The following is an 18,832-nucleotide window of genomic DNA, read 5'->3' on the forward strand; positions in this document are numbered from 1 at the left end:
TGCCATGTGAGTAAAAGAGAAGGAGCTGGTACTAAACACCTCCAGCTTGTGTTGGGAAGGACAGGGCAATGCATATGTGGCTAGTTGTAAAGTGAGGGAAAATGGGGTGAGTAATTGTTAATGCTCAGAAGGCTGAAAAGGTGTGTTATCCTTACCAGCTATTCATGACTAAATTCGTGTTCTAGTGAATCAGCACTGTCCATTTATTAAAAGGGAAGAATCAACCACCCAGACTTCAAACATCCAGCTTGATCCATGGGCCTGGTCATACATCTCTCAGGTAGACAACAAGCAAACCAAACACGTGGCCTGATCAGAGGTGTGAAACCAGTGATGCAACACCTTCGCAGATACAGCAAACAAACCAAACACTCACCGTCTGAGAAACATCGCTTCAGTTAATATCCTCACTTCCATTTACGTAGGGGTATTCTGTATACTGCTTTTGGTGCTAGTGATGTCATTTTACTTTAGTCCAATTCTGAACATTGGGGTCTCTAATAAAAATATCTTTCAATTTAACTTTGTATACAACTATATATTTGCAATTTAATTCTGTTCAGAAGTTTATTTGTATTACATTCTGCTAATGATTTCAGACTTCCCTAGATTAAAACCAGAAGGGATCATTATGACCATGTAGTCTGGCAATTCTTGCATCAATGATTAATTCCTATTATTGCTGAACATCTGCACCTTATTTCTAGAGTGAATTTGTCTAAATTCAGTTTATAGCCATTTTATTTTAGGTCTTTGTCTGCTAGATTAAAGAACCTGCTGAGATCAAAAATCTTCTCACGTAGGTATTTATCGATCTTGTTCAAGTTACCTCTTAACCAGTTGTTAATGTATTTTTTAAAAAAAATCAGGTTGCCTTTAAAACAGGAAATATAATACAATCACTCCATGAAAGTTTTACAGCAAGCAAAAAGATGGTAGTTCTGTTAGCCCAATGTAATAAGGGGGCCTGGAAAGGACATTGCCAACTCTACAAGGACATGTGTTGATAATTGTTCTTTGAACTTTAAAGTTCTTGACTACTGATAATATCAACGGGGCAAATATTTGCCATTAAGCCACAAGACAAAATTCAACCAGGAAATATTATTGGCACCAAAGGCTGAATTGTTTATTAATTCGTAGTTAGCTTTATATGTAAAGAGCAGGTCTTAAAGTGGGAGGGAACAAAAAACAGTGGAGAAGGGACCCCTGCAAGCTTTTTGTCCAAGTAACTCAGCCTTAAACAAAAGAAAAATGCCCCATGTACTTCGTATAAACTCTTGAAGTGAGTTTCACAGTTCAACCCTAATATACTTCTTCTTCAAGCAAATGTGTTTTATTTTCTTCAGTAGCGTTGTGGCCTGCATAGGGCCTCATGAGACGAATGACTTGGCCTTGGAGTGAACTCTAACTTTGCAGGAAAAAGATACGCTGTCCAAATGTTGTTTTCTTGTCTCACTTTCATCCCAATTAAACAAGCCTTTTTAAGAATTAGTTAAAATCGCAGCTGTCTTGCGGCAGGTGATTGATCCTCTGCAGGATTGCCTTGTATGGGATTGCTGGCTTTGTTTTTGTGGGAGAAGGGTTTATTTCTCAGCTGCTGAGATGTCACTGGCAGATCCATGGAAAATTTACCAAACACTCGCCATAGCCTGAATGTTCTGCAAGGTCTGGGTAAAAGGACAAAATATAAAAACATTGTGCCAAATGTCCATCTGTAAACATGTTGCAGCAATTATTAGGAGCTGAAAAGAATGGGAAAAGTGTGACTTGCAGTGTACTAAAACCCAGGCTTGTGGATTTGCAGAAGTGTTCCTAAGTCTGGACTACAAATCAAAAGCCACCAGCAGGTCACAGTCCTGCTCTGAAAAGTGACTCTATAAATGGCTCTGTTGTGTATGGCAAAGTTACAGGACTAGTTGTACCCTCTGTCTTTCCCCCCGTAATCATTTGGGTTTTAGGCCCTGTGGGTCCTCCCCTTAGGCTGAGGGGGGGGATTCTTTACCTGCCCACTTCCCGGAACCCAATAGGTGTACCCTCTGTCTCCCTTCTGGCCTCTCCGACTGCACCCCTCATGTGTCAGGCCATGTCCCTTTTCCTATTCAGGGGTAGAATTATGCAGTTCTTCTACTATTAGACCAAGCTCTAGGCTACAGTGCCCTGCCTATAAACTATTCTTATCCAGCAGGTCCAGCTGGGTTCGGCTGCGGTGTTTTTTTCCTTTGGGAGTCTGTAACCATTGGTGTGTATAGTGACAAGGCAGCCTTCTTAAAGCAAAAACACGGTTTGTTATTTACAATAGGAACAAAACACTTAGAGATGAATAAAGATTTTTAAAGCAGCCTACACCCAGAAAACAAATCCTGCTAAAAGGAATGGGTCTTTAAAACAAACTCCTGCTCTCTGTCAGATGAACTTGTTTACTAAAACAAAATAAAATCAAAACCAGTTCTTGGTCATTTTAGCAATGTTTCCTCAAACAGCAGGGTGAAAGTCTAGGTTCTCTCTTTCACAGAATCTTCCCATCCGGTGTTGGTGTGTCTGTCTGTTGCATGTTTGCGCTAGTGCTTTTGGAACAAGGAAGCTCAGACTCGTTCATGTGCATGAAACGTACGTAGGTAACATTAGAACCACAAGTAGCTTGTTGTGTTCCATCCTCCGAGGAGAAATTCAAACCAATGCTAACTGTAGTTTGGGGTGAAGGCATTTTACAGTACGTAGGCTTACCCAGTGAACAGACTCAATATTCTTAAACTCCGCTTGTACTTGTGGCAGTCTGCAGTTGCAGAATCATGGCAGTTGAAATATAAATAGATTATTCTGTGGTGTTATGAGGGAAATGTTATGTATTCTCCTCATATTGGACATATACATGTTGTGCAGCAAGAGGGATGACAACAATATTGTATCATGCTTGTTAGGTGGCTTTGTTATAGGCAGTGATACAAGCCTACTGTACCAGAACCCTGTTACTATCTGGATTTTCCAAAATTCCTCCGGTTTGGCTTTCAGGGAATGCATTAGAATTTGTGTGTGGCAGATGTAACGGGACATTTCTAGTGCTTCCTGACAATTATATTAGTGATATAATCATCCTCCTTTATAATTAAATGAGGATCATTCCACCCCAGCAGTCCACAGTGGATTATTATTACCTTGTAATTGGATCCATGCAAAATAAACTGCATTGTTTAATATGATGCTCTTGTTCCGCAGCTTCCAGTGCATCAGAAACTTGGCATGCATTTGCTTTATTTTTAAGAAATGGATTTCTTGTCCATTATAATACCAGTGCGTGGGTCTAAAACCAACCATAAGGCTGTCTTGGTGAACGCAGCAAACTAACAGGGTTCAAAAAAGAACTAGATAAGTTCATGGAGGATAGATCCATCAATGGTTATTAGCCAGGATGAGCAAGGATGCAAAACCATGCTCTGAAATGTCCCTAGTCTCAGTTTGTCAGAAGCTGGGAACAGGCGACAGGTGATGGATCACTTCATAGAATCCTAGACTGGAAGGGACCTCAGGAGGTCATCTAGTCCAACCCCCTGCTCAAAGCAGGACCAATCTCAGACAGATTTTTACCCCAGTTCCCTAAATGGCCCACTCAAGGATTGAACTCACCCCCCTCAATCACTTGATGATTACATGTTCTGTTCGTTCCCTCTGAAACACTTGCCATTGGTCACTTTCTGAAGACTGGGCTAGACAGACCACTGGTCTGACGCAGCATCGCCTTTATTATGTTCTAGTAAGATCCAGTGGCTGGAAGTGGAAGCTTGATAAATACAAACTGGAAATAAGGCGCAAGCATTTATCAGGGTAATTAATCAGTGCAACAATTTACCAAGGATATGGTGAGTTCATCACTTGGAGTCTTCAAGATTGGATGTCTAAGGCCTGGTCCACACTAACCCCCCATTTCGAACTAAGGTACGCAAATTCAGCTACGTTAATAAGGTAGCTGAATTCGAAGTACCTTAGTTCGAACTTACCGCGGGTCCAGACGCGGCAGGCAGGCTCCCCCGTTGATGCCGCGTACTCCTCTCGCCGAGCTGGAGTACCGGCATCGACGGCAAGCACTTCCGGGATCGATCTATCGCGTCTAGACAAGACACGATAAATCGATCCCAGAAGATCGATTGCTTACCGCCGGACCCGGAAGTAAGTGTAGACCTACCCTAAGATACATTCTAGCTCAACCACAAGTTGTTGGATTTGATAGAGGTATGATAGAGTGAAATTCTGTCGCCGTGCTGTGTGGGTTGTCAGATGAGATATAGGAAATAGTCCCTTCTGGCCTTAAAAATTCCATGAATCTGAAACATGAACTTGACTTATATGGAATCCCAGCAAAAATAAAATTTTGCTTTTTGCAGCTGGCATATGTGATGTGATGGATGTAAAGTTCTGTCTGGTATGTAGCACCAGGACTCTCCTTTTGCTGAACCACAGTAAGGCTCATCATGTACGTGTACACATACATGGGTTTACACACTCTAATTCCTATACGTTGTGCCTTTCATAAAGCTTTAGAGTAAACCTTTAAAATGTTTGTGTTTTATCAAACAGAATAACTTAAAATACAAACCTCCACATAGTGATAAATTCAACAGAATTTTTAATGCAAAATATACTGTGAAGACAGATGTTAATGGGATAGAAAATATAAAATCCTGCCGAGTATATTTACAAAGGAGCTCTTGTAGATTATTCTAGTCCCCTAGTACTAGTTAGGATTGTGTTCTATGCTGAACATGTTAAATTCTTCATTTAGTTTGCTTTTGACTTCCTTAATTGATGGTGCCCTCAACAGACATACCAAAGGTGTCAAGGGATACAAAGGTAACAGTTTGACCAATAAATGAAAGGAATTTGAAATGCTTCCGTGATGAGAGGAATTCTGACATTACTGAAACCTGGGAGGAGGATTCACATGACTAAAATGTTCAGTAGATTGCACTGCTGATTTTAGGAAGGGTAGAGTGAGTGAAAAAGGGTGTGTGTGTGTGTGTGTGTGTGTGTTTTTTTTGTGTGTAGTATCACTTTTAAACAAGTAATGGTATATGTGATGTTGAGTTATTGACAGTTCGGAAACGGACTCCTGAATGCTTATGGATCAATGAATAAAGACCAAACCCTTTAATATATAATCTATCAACTTCACAAAGGTGTAAAAATTAGATAAATCAGTTGGGGGGGGGGGGATTAAACAGAAAAATTTGAATGATAATTAGGAGCTATTTAAGAACATTTTACTAGATGCCCCAAAGACCACAATTAAAAAAGGTTATACACTGTTTAAAACAACCTGCCTTATAGGAGAAGAGAATGTAACTATAAAATATAGGTAATAGCGTTAATTTAATATACTTAGACTTCCTTATGGCATTTGGTTTGATATTGTACAATAGTTTAATAATGAGAACAACCAAAATTAATATGGGACACATTAAATGAATTACATTGAGACCTGTCAGACAGTTTTTAATTGTAGACTGGGAATCATTAAGTAGGTGTATTTCTACTGGGGTGGGGCAGGGATCAGTTCTTGGCCTTGTGCTATTTAACACTTTTGTAAATGACCTGGGAGAAAACATAAATCATTATTGAAAGTCTGCAGATACACCAATTTGCCTGACAGTCGGCGTGGGCAAAACAATGGAATGGGTGACAAGTGTATGTCTGGATGTATCTGTATCAATCTGCAAATGCCATTTTGTTCTGAAAAGCTATTTGTTTGTAAAACTGTTGTGCCGTCACCTTGACTCTGTAGCCTCCATTTTGAGCTAAAACACAGGAAATGTCAGAATAAATTTTTGCAGCTAACAGAGGATTAACAGTGATGGGGCATTAACCTTGATGACCTATTCAAATGGAAACACCATTGGATGAAGAGCTGGTACCAAGGGAACCCCCTACTGCTCTAGATGTTTTGGGATTCAAAGAATAGATCATCTGATGGGGGTTGAGGCTGACTAGGTAAGTCACCTGCGAGAGAGAGTACTGGAAGCTATATAAAGACAAGGTCGCTGACCATTCCCGAACACTTGTCCAGCACAGGCTTCTCTTTTTGAAGTCAAGGAGAGGGGACCTGGACCCCTGAAACGACATTGTCCGGATCCCAAAGAATGCTCAAGAGTGCTGGGACAACCGAGGCAGGGAATGGCATATAAGTGTTTCTTCTTTTGCATGGAGCCATATATCACTTGTGTTGTCTAAAAGTAAAGAGTGAGTGGTTTAGAAATCCCTCTGCAAAGACTGACTTATTACCTTCCACTATCATGTCTCCGAAGAGCTAAACAGTAAACAAGAGTCCTCACTAAGGTAGAGGTCTGGAGAGGGCATGCTTAACTATTGGGGAGTCTTGGAGGGGTTTGGCACTGATTTTAGGGCCTAGGGCAGCTAGGCTGCAGGGCCTTTCCTAGAATGGGTGCCAAACGAATCTATGCCCAGGGACCAAGCCAGAGACCAAAGAAAGAGTGAGCACCTAGAACCTACCCAGACCCAAAGGAGCTTAAAAGCACATGGACTTGGCATGTTGGTCCAAACACAGCAGCCTGGTGAGCGTCCAGCAAGGGGAGCTTGACCCAGAGCAGTGACAGGTGATATAGGACTTGAAAGGCTAGAAATTTAAAGAAGAACAATGAACAAGACAAAAGAGGTCTTGTCAAATGAATTTCAGGTTGTTCCTTGCCAAGATTGCAAGTGTGCTTGATGGGGTAATTGTTACAGTATACTTGGACTTCTGTAAGGTATTTGATATCCTACCACATGACATTCTAATTTTAAAAATAAAACAAACTAGCACTGTGCAAAATCAATAGAGTAGAAGCTGTCTGATAGTCTGTGTAGTTAATTGTGAATTAGCCGCCAACAGGGTGTTTCTAGTGGGGTTCCACAGGGAATGGTTCTCGCTTCAGTGCTGTTCAATATTTTATCAACAATCTGAAAGAAGATATAAAATCATGGCTTTGCAAATTATACAAAGGTTGTTAATGTGGCAAATAATGAAATAGTTATGTACCAATGATCTATCAAATCACTTGGTAATCTAGGTACAATCAAACTTGTATTTTAATATGGTCAAATGCAAGGTCATTACATCGAAGGACAAAAAGTGTAGGCTATATTTAAAGGACTGCGGACTAGAAAGCAGAGTCTCTGAAAAGGACTTTTGGCCTATAGATAAACAACTGAACCTGAGTTTCAAATGTGACGCTTTAGCTAAAAGGGCTGACATATTACTTGGCTATATTAACACAGGAATATTGAGCAAGAGTAAAGTGGTGATATTACTTCTGCACATGACATTAGTGAAACCACTACCAGAAGAGTATCAGAGGGGTAGCCGTGTTAGTCTGAATCTGTAAAAAGCAACAGAGGGTCCTGTGGCACCTTTGAGACTAACAGAAGTACTGGGAGCATAAGCTTTCGTGGGTAAGAACCTCACTTGTTGCATCTGAAGAAGTGAGGTTCTTACCCACGAAAGCTTATGCTCCCAGTACTTCTGTTAGTCTCAAAGGTGCCACAGGACCCTCTGTTGCTTTTTTACCAGAATAGTGTGTGTGGTGTCCACACTGTAAAAAAGGTGTTGAACATTGGAGAGGGTTCAGAGAAGAACTACAGATTTTTTTTTTTTGGGTGTGGTCTAGAAAACGTTCTTCACAGTGAGATTTAAGGAGCTAGATCTATTTACCTTATCAGAGAAAAGATTGAGGTGACTTGATTGTGATCCAAAAGTACCTTCACAAGGACAAGATTTCTGATAGCAGAGGGTTCTTTAACCTAGCCAACAAAAGTGTAACTACATCTGATCAATAGGAGTTGAAGTCAGCGAAATTCAAAATGAAAACAAGATGCACATTTTTATAGTAAGGATAACTAATCATTGGAAATGTCACCTAAGGATGCTTTTGATTCTCCATCACTTGAAATCCTTAAAGATTACATCTGTTTCTAAAATAAGATCTAATTTAACAGCAAGGTTTCATGCCTTCCTCTGCAGTGTGGGGCACGGGTCACTTGCAGGTTTAAACTAGTGCAAATGGTGGGTTTTCTGTAATTTGAAGTCTTTAAATTATGATTTGAGGATTTCTAACCTCTGGCAGAGTTACTGGTGTCCATTACAGGAGTGGGTGGGTGAGGTTTTCTGTCCTGCATTGTGCAGGAAGTCAAACTAGATGATCATGATGGTACCTTCTAAACTTAACTTCTGACATTAAAGTCTATTCATAAAAAGAAATCACTGGATGCAATTCTCTGGCCTGCGTTATGCAGGAGATCATACTATATGATTGTAAGAAGTGAAATCTATGAAGTCCTTGCAAATCTGTTTTTAGATCTATGCAAATCTAGTCATTTGTTTGCTGTTGGAAGGGGCTTCTAAAATCTTTCCTGTATTTTGATTCAATACATTATTAGTTAGACTTCTTAGCCTAGCAGCCTTAAAGAATTTCCTTTTTATTTTTTTGTTATCTCAAGATTTTTGCTAAATATATATCAGTTGGTGGTAGTGTGAACTAGAACTGTATATATCATGCTCTTGATTTTATGTTCAGATATTTTTAAAGCAATAAAATCAGGGATCTCAAACTCAATTTACCTTAGGGCCAGGCCTCAAATCCTCCCAGCGGGCCAATAATGTCACTGAAGATGTGTTCAGAAAAGAAAATGTTTATATTGTATTTTTTATTTCGAATTTCTTAGAAATAATAAAACTGTCATACAACTTTATACAATCCTTTGCCTGCCAGAGTTTTTAGGGTTTGCCAAACACCTGGCAACGCTTCAGTTCTGTCAGTTTGTTGATGTTTGGCCTCCGTGACTGAGCAGCTGAAACCTTCAGGATTGCAGCAAGATGTGCATCAGATAATTGTGTTCGGTATTTTGACTTGTTTATATTAATTATGGAAAAAAGTGATGCTGCCTCCATGGCTGACTCTGCCCGGTGACTAGTGATGGTATCTCTGTCCATCTCCCCCAGCCAATGGGAGCTGCGGGGGGCGGTGCCTGCAGCTGACATTGCCGGCAATGTCTCTGCATGCGTCTCTCCTCCGCAGGCCGCAGTGGGGAGGTTCTCGGGCCACAGATGGCCCGCGGGCTGGGACTTTGAGACCCCTGAATAAAATGGTTAAAAAGCCACACAGAAAACAAAGTTAATGAACACGATATAGTGCACAGACAAAATCTGTAGGATCAATGTCTATGTTATGGTAATGTAGCTGTTCAACTCTTATAGTAAAATTAGATTCTCATTTTGCTTTGAACATAAATTGCCTATTTCATATCCTGGCCATTTGAAATTATTCTAGGTGGGAACAGCATTAGTTAATTATACACAACTCTCACACTTTTGTCAATGTAAGTGCCTGACACACAGTTTATTGTGTAGCTGAGTTTGAATAAATATGAATGTAAATGTAATCTTAATCTCTACCCCTTACGTTTTCAGCCCAGAATGTGACTGTTGAGGAAATTATCATTGCCTACAAACAAGCCTGTCAGAAATTAAACTGCAAACAGATACCCAAACTACTGAAGCAGATACAGGTATTGTGGATATTCTTACATATGCAGCACAAAATGTTAATCCTGTTTAGCTCCTGGAGTATGACTGACATGGAAACGCTAGAGAAGTCAGCTGCAGCCATATCAGAACTGAACACATAAATCTGCTGAAAACAGACCCTATGTTGATACTTGGGATAATTTTCATGCCGGTCACATATGGAAAAACAATAGCATTGCTTTCTAACAACTTGAGCAGGTTTTTTAGCAGATGAAAAAGTGTTGCAGGATGCTAGTATCTAAAATATTTGTTACCAAAATACTATGCATATGTTATTTAATAAAATATTACAGAAGTCTGGGTTCTTTCCTTTAGTTCTCAAATGGTTTTCTTTCTGTACAGTGCTTACAGATAGGCTCCTTTTTGTACTCCGTTTAAATAAGATGGATACGAGTTTTCCAACACAGTTTATGTATTGTTTCTATTTTGTGCTGTGTTCATTATTTTTTGTTTTCTCAAGTGTGGGAATAATTTATAAACCTAAACTGTATTGTTTTATCATGGACAAAACAGTTGAAAGGTTAAGGGAAAAGGGATATAATGTGTGAGCAGAGTGATGGATGCAAATGTCACGTTAGCTCCCTGATGGAGATGGTATTTTTTGCTTCTCTAATTCTTTGTGTGGAGTTTGAGCCGCTAAACAAAAAAGCAAAGGCAAGGAGAAGGGAGAGGGCAGGGGAGAACAAGGAAGGATGGGAACACCAAAAGCAGGTGAAGTGAGTGAGGCTAGTGGGAAGGGACTGTGACCTGGAGGGCGGGAAAGGGCTGGTGCAAACAGCCAGTTGGTTCAGGGGAGACAATGACCAGAGCTAAAATTGTAAGAAGGGAGTGTGATGACATCACCAATGTCTGATGGTCCCTGTGGCAGAACATGTTGAGGTTGCTTCTGTGTCTGATCTGCCGGCTTGAGAATTTCTCTGCCTTCCACGGAGAGGAGTCTGGCTCCTCCCTGGAATTCTTCTTTAAGACCACATGGCTTGGAGGTGGGAGCAGGTCCCCAGAGCAGGAAGTGTGGGGAGTCACCTCTGCATAGTTCTGGGTCTGGAAGGTGCAGGTGGGGGAAAGGGTGGCCCCAGTTGGGTCCCTCCCCCCACCAGTGCCACAATTCCTGCTGAGACTGCTTCTGTGTCTGCTCCTCCTAACTTCAGTTTCTGTGAAATGTTAACAATTGTATAATCCCAGTAGCATCTTTCAAAAATCATGAGTCAGGTCCCCGAAGTCGTGCAGTGGTCTTAAAAATCCTGAGATGATTTAAAAAAAAAAAGGTGTTGGGTCTCTTTATTTGGTTTCTGTGCTGTTAGGGTGCACTTGGATCTTGTTTTCAAGGTTTTCTCCACAGAGAGCTAGGAACTGTTTTTAAAAAATATCTTGACTCAAGCAGTTGGGGCATTAAGAAAAACACCCAATATGGCAAGAATTGGCAACACTGCTGAATTCCAAAGTCAGTCCTCCTAGGTAGTCATGTTCTTCTTATTCTTCTAAGCCATATTAGGGCCATGTCTTGACTAAGAACATAGGTTGTGTTCTAAAAACAATGTTAGCCAACACTTTTTCAGTATCATGACCATAAGCAGATCTTCGCATTTAGTGTAGATGGGGCAAGTCATGTTAGGGTTGACCAAAACCAGCTAACGTTGACTTAACCCGTTCACACTAGATACAAAGGCTTTTTTGAAATTATGATAGTTAAACATGTGTTTTTAAACTGCTAGCTCTTTTCCTAATCTATGTATGGCCTGTGGAAGTAAGTGAAGGGGCATGGCTGTTGTAGCTGAGTACACCGATAAGGACTCTGGAGCAAAAACCATTTGTACAAAAATATTTAGACTGCCAATGAAGAAGCCCACTCCACTCCTCAATACCTCCAGCAGCAAAGAGTCTAAAATTGCCAACATAACTCAATATCTCTCCCTCACACCTTAACCACCAGCTTAATGATTCACACCTATTAGGGCTCCCATCCAATCCTAGTGTGCTAGTCCCTTCCTATGGGGCCTGCAAACACTAAACCATATCAGTCAAACATCTTCCTCACCCCAACACCGTATTAAGAGATGCTAAATTCTAACACCTTCCTCTGCGTCTTCTAGTGCGATTGCTAGGCTGTAAGATTCTCAAGGCGGTCACTGCTTTGCTATCTGTGGTTTGTGTGTGGCCAAGCTTGTTGTCTGATCTTTACACACTACAAAATATTATTTGATAACAATATTGCTTTAAGGGCTTGTCTACACAAGGGAAGGGGTGAGATGTGGTGGTGGGTTAATCAGCAGCTCTTCAGGTTAATCTGCTTTGAAAACACTTGCATGCACATGACAGTTCATTGTTGTTGTTCACTGACTTCGCATTTGTTGAAAACTCTGGAGTCCCCTTTCAAAATGAGCTAACTTCGCCGCAAAGCGAATGAGGCTATGTCTACGCTACGCAGCTTTTAGCGACATGGCTGTGTCGCTACAGCTGTGCCGCTAAAAAGCATGCAGTGTATCCACTGTCCGTCAGCAGGAGAGCGCTCTCCTGCTGACAAAAAACTTCCAACCCCAACGAGCGGCAGCTGTGTTAGTGGTGTCGGCAGGAGAGTGCTCCCGCCGACAAAGCGCTGTTCACACCAGCGCTTGTCAAAACTTTTGTCTTTCGTGTGTGTGTGTGTGTGTGTGTGTGTGTGTGTGTGTTTTAACACCTCTGAATTACAGAAGTTTTGTCTTTCATTTGCCAGTTAGTCTGATCTATTGTTTGAGTGCACCCAGTGCTACTGCAAACATCTTTCAGTGGCTATTCCACACTGCTTTGTAGTCGACTATTGACCTATCTGTTTACCTGTGTGACCTCTCCTGCCCTGGGATCAAGTTGACTGGATGTCCCCTTCCTCATTTATAAGCTGGCTGTTCGTTCACTCCTGGATTCCAGTTTACCATGATAGGTGAGCTTAATACTCCAGCATGCCTCAAGCAGCCCTTGTATCCATGCTGAGACTGTGGATCTCAATGCCATCTGGGGAGAAGCGTTGGTGCAGGTAGCTCTTGTTGCCAGAAAAAGATCTGTTTGTGGCATTGCGAGGCATGTGCTGGTGAGGGGCTACGACCACAATGCCAAACACTGAATAAAGAGCAAACCACTGAGGAACACCTATGAGAAAATGAGGAACAGGAAGAAATGCGGCAGAGAACATTTCCCACCCCCCCACCCGGGTGACCAGGAAGATTCATCGGAGCATGAGCAAGAGGAGGCCAGTGAGGAGATCTGAGACAGCCAGGATCTGTTCAGAACTCAGGCACCTGATGCCAGCCATGTAGCAGGTGAGCCAGCCAACCCTGATTCCCAGGCAGCAATTGAAGAGGCTGATCCTATGGAGGGAACCTTCACATATGCAAGTATTTTTAGTTAATTAATTATTTTTTTAAATTAACTTACTATTTAACTTTTAATTTACTATTCTGCTGTATGGCTGTACTAGCTTCTGTTCCAAGTGCCCCATGGCCACAAGTGCAAGGTCCATCCCTCCCTCCATTGGCCCACACTGTCCTTTTGTGCCCCTCCCATATACTTTTCCAAAATTGCCCAACTGAAGTAGTCGCCATCAGCCACTGTCATGTGCTAAATCCCTGGTTACCAACTGTTTTCAGGCCCGTGCTGTGGAAGGCACATGCCTGTGTACCTATTGACTTTTATTTTCCTTTCCTTAGCATCCTGCCTGGTGAATGTGCCCTTCCCCCTGCCCACAAACCCCATTCACGGTCTCCAAATCAGTTGCTGGCAGCATTGTGCGGCCTCAGCCTCTCTGCCATCCCCTCCCATGCCAGAGTCAAATAAGGAAAACCTTCTTTCTTTTGTGCAAAATGCAGAAGTTGATTGCGACAGTGGTTCCAGGAAGCGAAGTTTGGTTCGTGTTCTCACTGTACAGGAGGTAGACATGGACATTGCTTGCCCGTAAAGCTACAAAGAGCACAGCTCCCTGTAATATGCATTTACAGGGCCAGTCTGACAGACTGATAACAGTGAATGTTTCAGGCAGTCATTCCAGAACCCTGTCCATTTTTCTTTGCACTTTTAACGTGTCTGCAGGGGAGACAGAGCAAATTCTAAGGCTGAGAAATTGCTCCATTTTTGCTCATAGATGAAGGAATAGCTACATGGCCATCCCCACCAGTATTGCTCGTGACTCCTGCAACACACTGGGGGGACTATCTTGTCGAATAACTTCACAGCATATCGTGCTGCTCTGCCCTTTGCCTTTTTCAATAAGGCCGTTCTCTGCCTCCTAGCCTCATTGCACTGTAATCCCGAATCAGGACAGCCTCAAGGGCATTACTGTCCAGCCGATCCCAAGATTCACCCTGCCAACCCCTCTGACGCCATGTAAAACCGCTCCAAGGCACAGCCTGAACTGCATAATTCCCATCACCCCCATGCTCCAAGGCACAACGGCAAAGCCACACTGCATATAGGGCATAGACAAAAGTCCAAAACCACGCACCACTTACCGTCTCCAAGGTTCCTCAAGACTGGAAAGACTCTAAAGGAGATAAAGCCAGGAATGAATGTTAAAAACACCACAGCCTCTCTAGAATATGAATAACCATTTGTCATTTTTTTTTAATACGCCCACAGCTATGGCACCTGTACTGGCCAGACCCTCAAGGAGAGGGCCCTTATCAGCAAGGAAACCTGAGCGGGAGAAAACAGAAAATCTGTGATGAAAAATTCATGGACATCGTACAGAGTCCTCCCCCGGCCCCAAAAACGAAGAACATGGAGAGGTGGAGGCAGTATCTGAGGCCTGAGGGAATACGACAAGGCGCTTTCCAGGGAGATCACTGCAGTGGCCAAGGACAGCGTAGTAGTTGCCAGGAAAAGCTTTGCTATGGCCAAAGATAATATGGAAGAAGATGCAGAGGCAACCCCTGGGGGCAACACAAAGCCAAAATGCCCTGTTGCAGCACGTTACTGTTCGGGCCGCAGGCAATACGGTACCGCAAACTAGCACCCAGCCATGTTTGGCAGCCGTTGGACAATACAGGCTACTGGGAACAACTCCTTCTTTTGGCTGTACCCTCGCAACAGTGCACCCAGAGGCCATTCCCCTCCCAGACCCCAGCTCAGGACACCGAGAGCAGGGGCACTTAAGATCCAGCTCTTTTGAGCCTTCTGTTGCCCCTGGTAACTTTGAGCCTGCGCACTCCACACCAGAAATCCCATGAACCAGAAGAAGCAGAACCAAGACCTACCTTCACCTGTAATTTTAAGCTTCCTGGCTTTATGCTTTGCGCTGAACTGTTGTACTTTACTGTTTTGGTTTCCGCTGCTGGTTTAATGAAACAGTTCTTCGTAGTTAGCTAGTGTGTTTCATAATTAAAAGCATTTTTAAAATTTTTGTCTCAGTTGAAGGTTCGTTTCTGTTTGTTACATAATAGATTATTTAATGAAAATCTTTATAATTTCATTCACAAGCAGTCAACAGTTCATTTTACACAGAAAATAATTGTTTGCATTCATTCTTAAGCTTTTACAAACACATGTAGGCAAAGACACAAGGTACAACAGGGATTGCCACAATGTTGCACTTCCACTGCTCGTAATCAACACTGAACTTCACAAAAATCTCTCCCCCCTGCCTCAATCCATGCATAGGTTAATAGCAGGATTCACAGCTGCACAATTTCAGGCCTGATACTCCAAATAAGAGCGATAGGCATCCTGGACGCTGTTGCCCTGGGTGTTTGCGTTCTGTATTGAATGCCTAGATGGCTACACAAACCGGTGAGCCAGTCTCTGCACGTCAGCCCTCCACCTATCGCCAGGTCTTTCTCCCTAATTCTCACTAATCCTGTGCCAAATACAACTGGCAGCTATAATCTTGGGGATGTTTTTTTCTCTTGCTTCCAAAGTATTTCACAAACAGTGCAATCTTCCTTTCAGAAATAATAGACACGAGTCCCATCAATGGCCCCAGTATGGCTTGGGAATTCCATATGTGCAAAACCATCAATAACTTCCTGAGCATTATCGAACTTTATAACTTGGTATTACAGTACCTCTCCCCGGCATCGCACACCTGCATGACAGTGGTCCCTATGGTCATTCTCTCCGCTCTGAATTGGTTTGAGAATGCTATGCCCTCAGTTTGCAGCAAACTGCTGCTGCGTGTGCACATGATGTGCCTTGACTGAGGGCACACTGTCCTGCGTGCATGCTATTACTACAGCTTGTATAATGTGTGTTACCTGACGCGCAGAAAAAAAGCTGCGAGTTAAATCCCCTCATGTAGGCAAGCCCTAAGAAACACAGTGGGTATGTACTGGTTTCTAGTGAACTCACGGAAGGGTGCAGGGAGTAATGCCCTCCCCTCGTATGTGAGGGGAAGTGTTGCCGTACCTTCCACTTCTGTATTATTCTAGAAGAGGGATTTGTCTTCTCCTGAGTATATTAATTTGCTACTATTTCTCTTACAGGAATTTAAAGATCTATCTCCCAGGATAGATTGCTTGGATCTAAAAGGTAAGCCTCTCTCTCATAACCCTAATGACGTAGTGTTTTAAAGGAAATTCTTCGAGCAGAAACTGTTGTACTCTGTTTGTACAGCTCCTACCTCAATGGTGCCCTGATCCTGAATGGGGCATTTGCTGTGCTAATGCAGTACAAATAATGCTAATACTGAGGAAACAGCAATAGTTAATTTTGTAGGTAATTCTGCACGAGACATGTACCCATGTTCCAGCGATGCTGGAAAAATTGCTGCTGCAGTAGTTGTCAGGCCACGGATATAGATAGGGCTTAGCTGATTTTACCACCCTCTCATGAAAACCTGATTCATTATTTTTTCTCATATGGCCAGTAGGAACCCTTGCAGTTCTATAGTCTGGCCATCTGCATAATGCAGGACATGGCACTTCTCCCTCGGATTCCTCTATTGAGGTTAATGTGTTGCAGTTGAACTAGAGCATAGCTTTCAGGCCATGTCCTATGCTACAACATTACAGCTACGGTGCTGCAGTGCCATAGTGTAGATGCTTCCTACACTGATGGAAGGGTTTTTTCCATCGATGAATCCACCTGTCTGAAAGGTGGTAGCTAGATCGACAGAAGAATTCTTCCCTCAACCTTGCTGCATCTACATTGGGGTTAGGTTGAACTAACTGTGGGACTCAGGGCACGATACTTTTCACAACCGTGAGTGAAGTAGCTTGTTTGATCTAATTTTTAAGTATAAACCAAGCCTTGGAATGTTCTCTGATCTTAATACAAAGACTCCAAAGTTATGGAGAAGAGGGAGATGCATGAAAAATAGGGAAGGCTGAGGCATCACTTAAGAAAAAACCTGGCCAAATAAGTATGTTTAACAGCTCTTTCTGTATGAGCCCGGGCTCCTGCTTAAGGGGCTTTCTGGAACATGTGGTATTACTCAAGGGTTGCACTCTTTGTCATTTTGGTAGGCCGAACTAATTGCACCCCCCCCCGCCCCCCCGGGGCTTCTTGCATTCCTTTATTCCCCTCACAAGCTCCCTGTGTTCCACCCTCCCATCCCCGTCTATTTCAGGGCCTCCCTGCAACCCCCTTCCCCAGTTAACATTTTTATTAATGCTGTCACGTATCAGGGAGTAGCCATGTTAGTCTCTATCCACAAAAACAAAGAGGAGGCTGGTGGCACCTTAAAGACTAACAGATTTATTTGGGCATAAGCTTTCATGGGCTACAGCCCACTTCATCGGATGCATGGAGTGAAAATTACAGAGACAGGCATAAATATACTGACACATGAAGAGAAGGGAGTTACCTTACAAGTGGAGAACCAGTAGTGACTGGGACAATTCAGTCAGGGTGAACGTGGTCCACTCCCAATAATTGATGAGGAGGTGTCAATAACAAAAGAGAGGGAAAATTGCTTTTGTAGTGAGCCAGCCACTGTTAAAAAAACTTATGTCTTATCTCTAGGCTGAATTTGTCTAGCTTTAACTTCCAGCCATTGCATCTTATTCTACCTTTGTCTGCTAGACTGAAGAGTCCATTATCAAATATTTTTCCCCTTTCAGGTACTTACAGATTGTGATCAAGTCACGCCCTAGCCTTTTCTTCATTAAACTAAATAGATTCAGCTCCTTGAGTCTATCACTATAAGGCAGGTTGTCCAATCCTTTAATCGTTCTCGTGTCTATTCTCTGAACCCTCTCCAATTTATCAGCCTTTACTGGAATTGTGGACACAGTATTCTAGCAGTGATCATACCAGTGCCAAATGGAGATATTATATTACGTCTCAACCCCTACTCGATATTCTCCTGCTCCAGGATCCCATTAGCCCTTTTGGCCACAGCGTTGCACTGGGAGCTGATTATCCTGGGAAGCAGTGACCCTGAAAAAGCTTAGGGAGTCGTGGCGGATAGTGTCGCTCTCCTGGAAGAATGGGCTGCATTCTTTGTTCCTGGATGTATAACTTTACTTTTGCCGTATTAAAACACACATTGTTTGTTTGCTTAGTAAAATGGGCACAAAGAATCAAGATTGCTCTGTGTCAGTGACCTGCAATGTTCCCTTAATTTTCCCATCCATGTGCAGAATGAATTTTGTTTTGTTCACCAATATGGAGGTGATGTGGGGCTGAGGGGTTTGGAGTGTGGGAGGGGGCTCAGGGCTAGGGCAGAGAGTGATGCTGGGGGTGAGGGCTACGGCTGGGGATGCAGCCTCTGGGGTGGGGCCTGGATTGAGGGATTTGGGGTGTGTCTGCCCCAGGGCTGCAGCGGGGGGAGAGAGGACCCCAGCCCTCTGTCCCTGCAGCAGCACCTGGGCCGGGGGAGAGGCCTCTCACCCTCCACACCCCCAAGTTCCCCCATCGCCATCCCTCACCTCCCTCCTGTTCCCCACCTCACCCCACTGCCATCTTCCAGGCCCACCTCTGGCCACACCCCTGAGTGCAGCGCGCATGCCTGTGCGGCTCTGCTAATTAAGTGCGTGGCCCTTGGCGGCTTCCTGCATAGTGCAGGTGCACACCTTAAAGGAAACGTAGGTGACCAGTCCTCTTCATTATTTACCACTCCATCAGTCTTTGTATCATCTGCAAACTTTCAGAAATTATTTTTGTTTTCTTCCAGGTCATTGATGATCATGTTAAATATCATAGAGCCAAGACCCCTGGTGGAACCCCACTAGAAACACTACAACCAAAAATTAATTAGAGCAGGCAGCGGGGTGCTCAGCACTTTTGAAAATCAGGCTATTTATTGCTGAGCTTAAATATAGATTTTGGAGCCTGGCTTTAGGCTCCTAGTTTTGAAAA

At 42.9% G+C, this 18,832-nt stretch overlaps 1 protein-coding gene across 1 annotated transcript in view; it reads left to right on the forward strand.

Annotated features, from left to right (window-relative positions):
- The window catches only part of PPP1R37 (protein phosphatase 1 regulatory subunit 37), a 146,854-nt gene that overhangs the window by 37,972 nt on the left and 90,050 nt on the right, over nucleotides 1–18,832 (forward strand). The window contains exons 2-3 of the mRNA XM_054010077.1: nucleotides 9,455–9,552; nucleotides 16,015–16,060. Coding sequence (XP_053866052.1) covers nucleotides 9,455–9,552; nucleotides 16,015–16,060 — 144 coding nt within the window. The remainder of the gene's footprint in view (nucleotides 1–9,454; nucleotides 9,553–16,014; nucleotides 16,061–18,832) is intronic.

The sequence above is a fragment of the Malaclemys terrapin genome, chromosome 20 (genome assembly GCF_027887155.1).
Source record: "Malaclemys terrapin pileata isolate rMalTer1 chromosome 20, rMalTer1.hap1, whole genome shotgun sequence".
In the NCBI taxonomy this organism is placed as follows: Eukaryota; Metazoa; Chordata; order Testudines; family Emydidae; genus Malaclemys; species Malaclemys terrapin.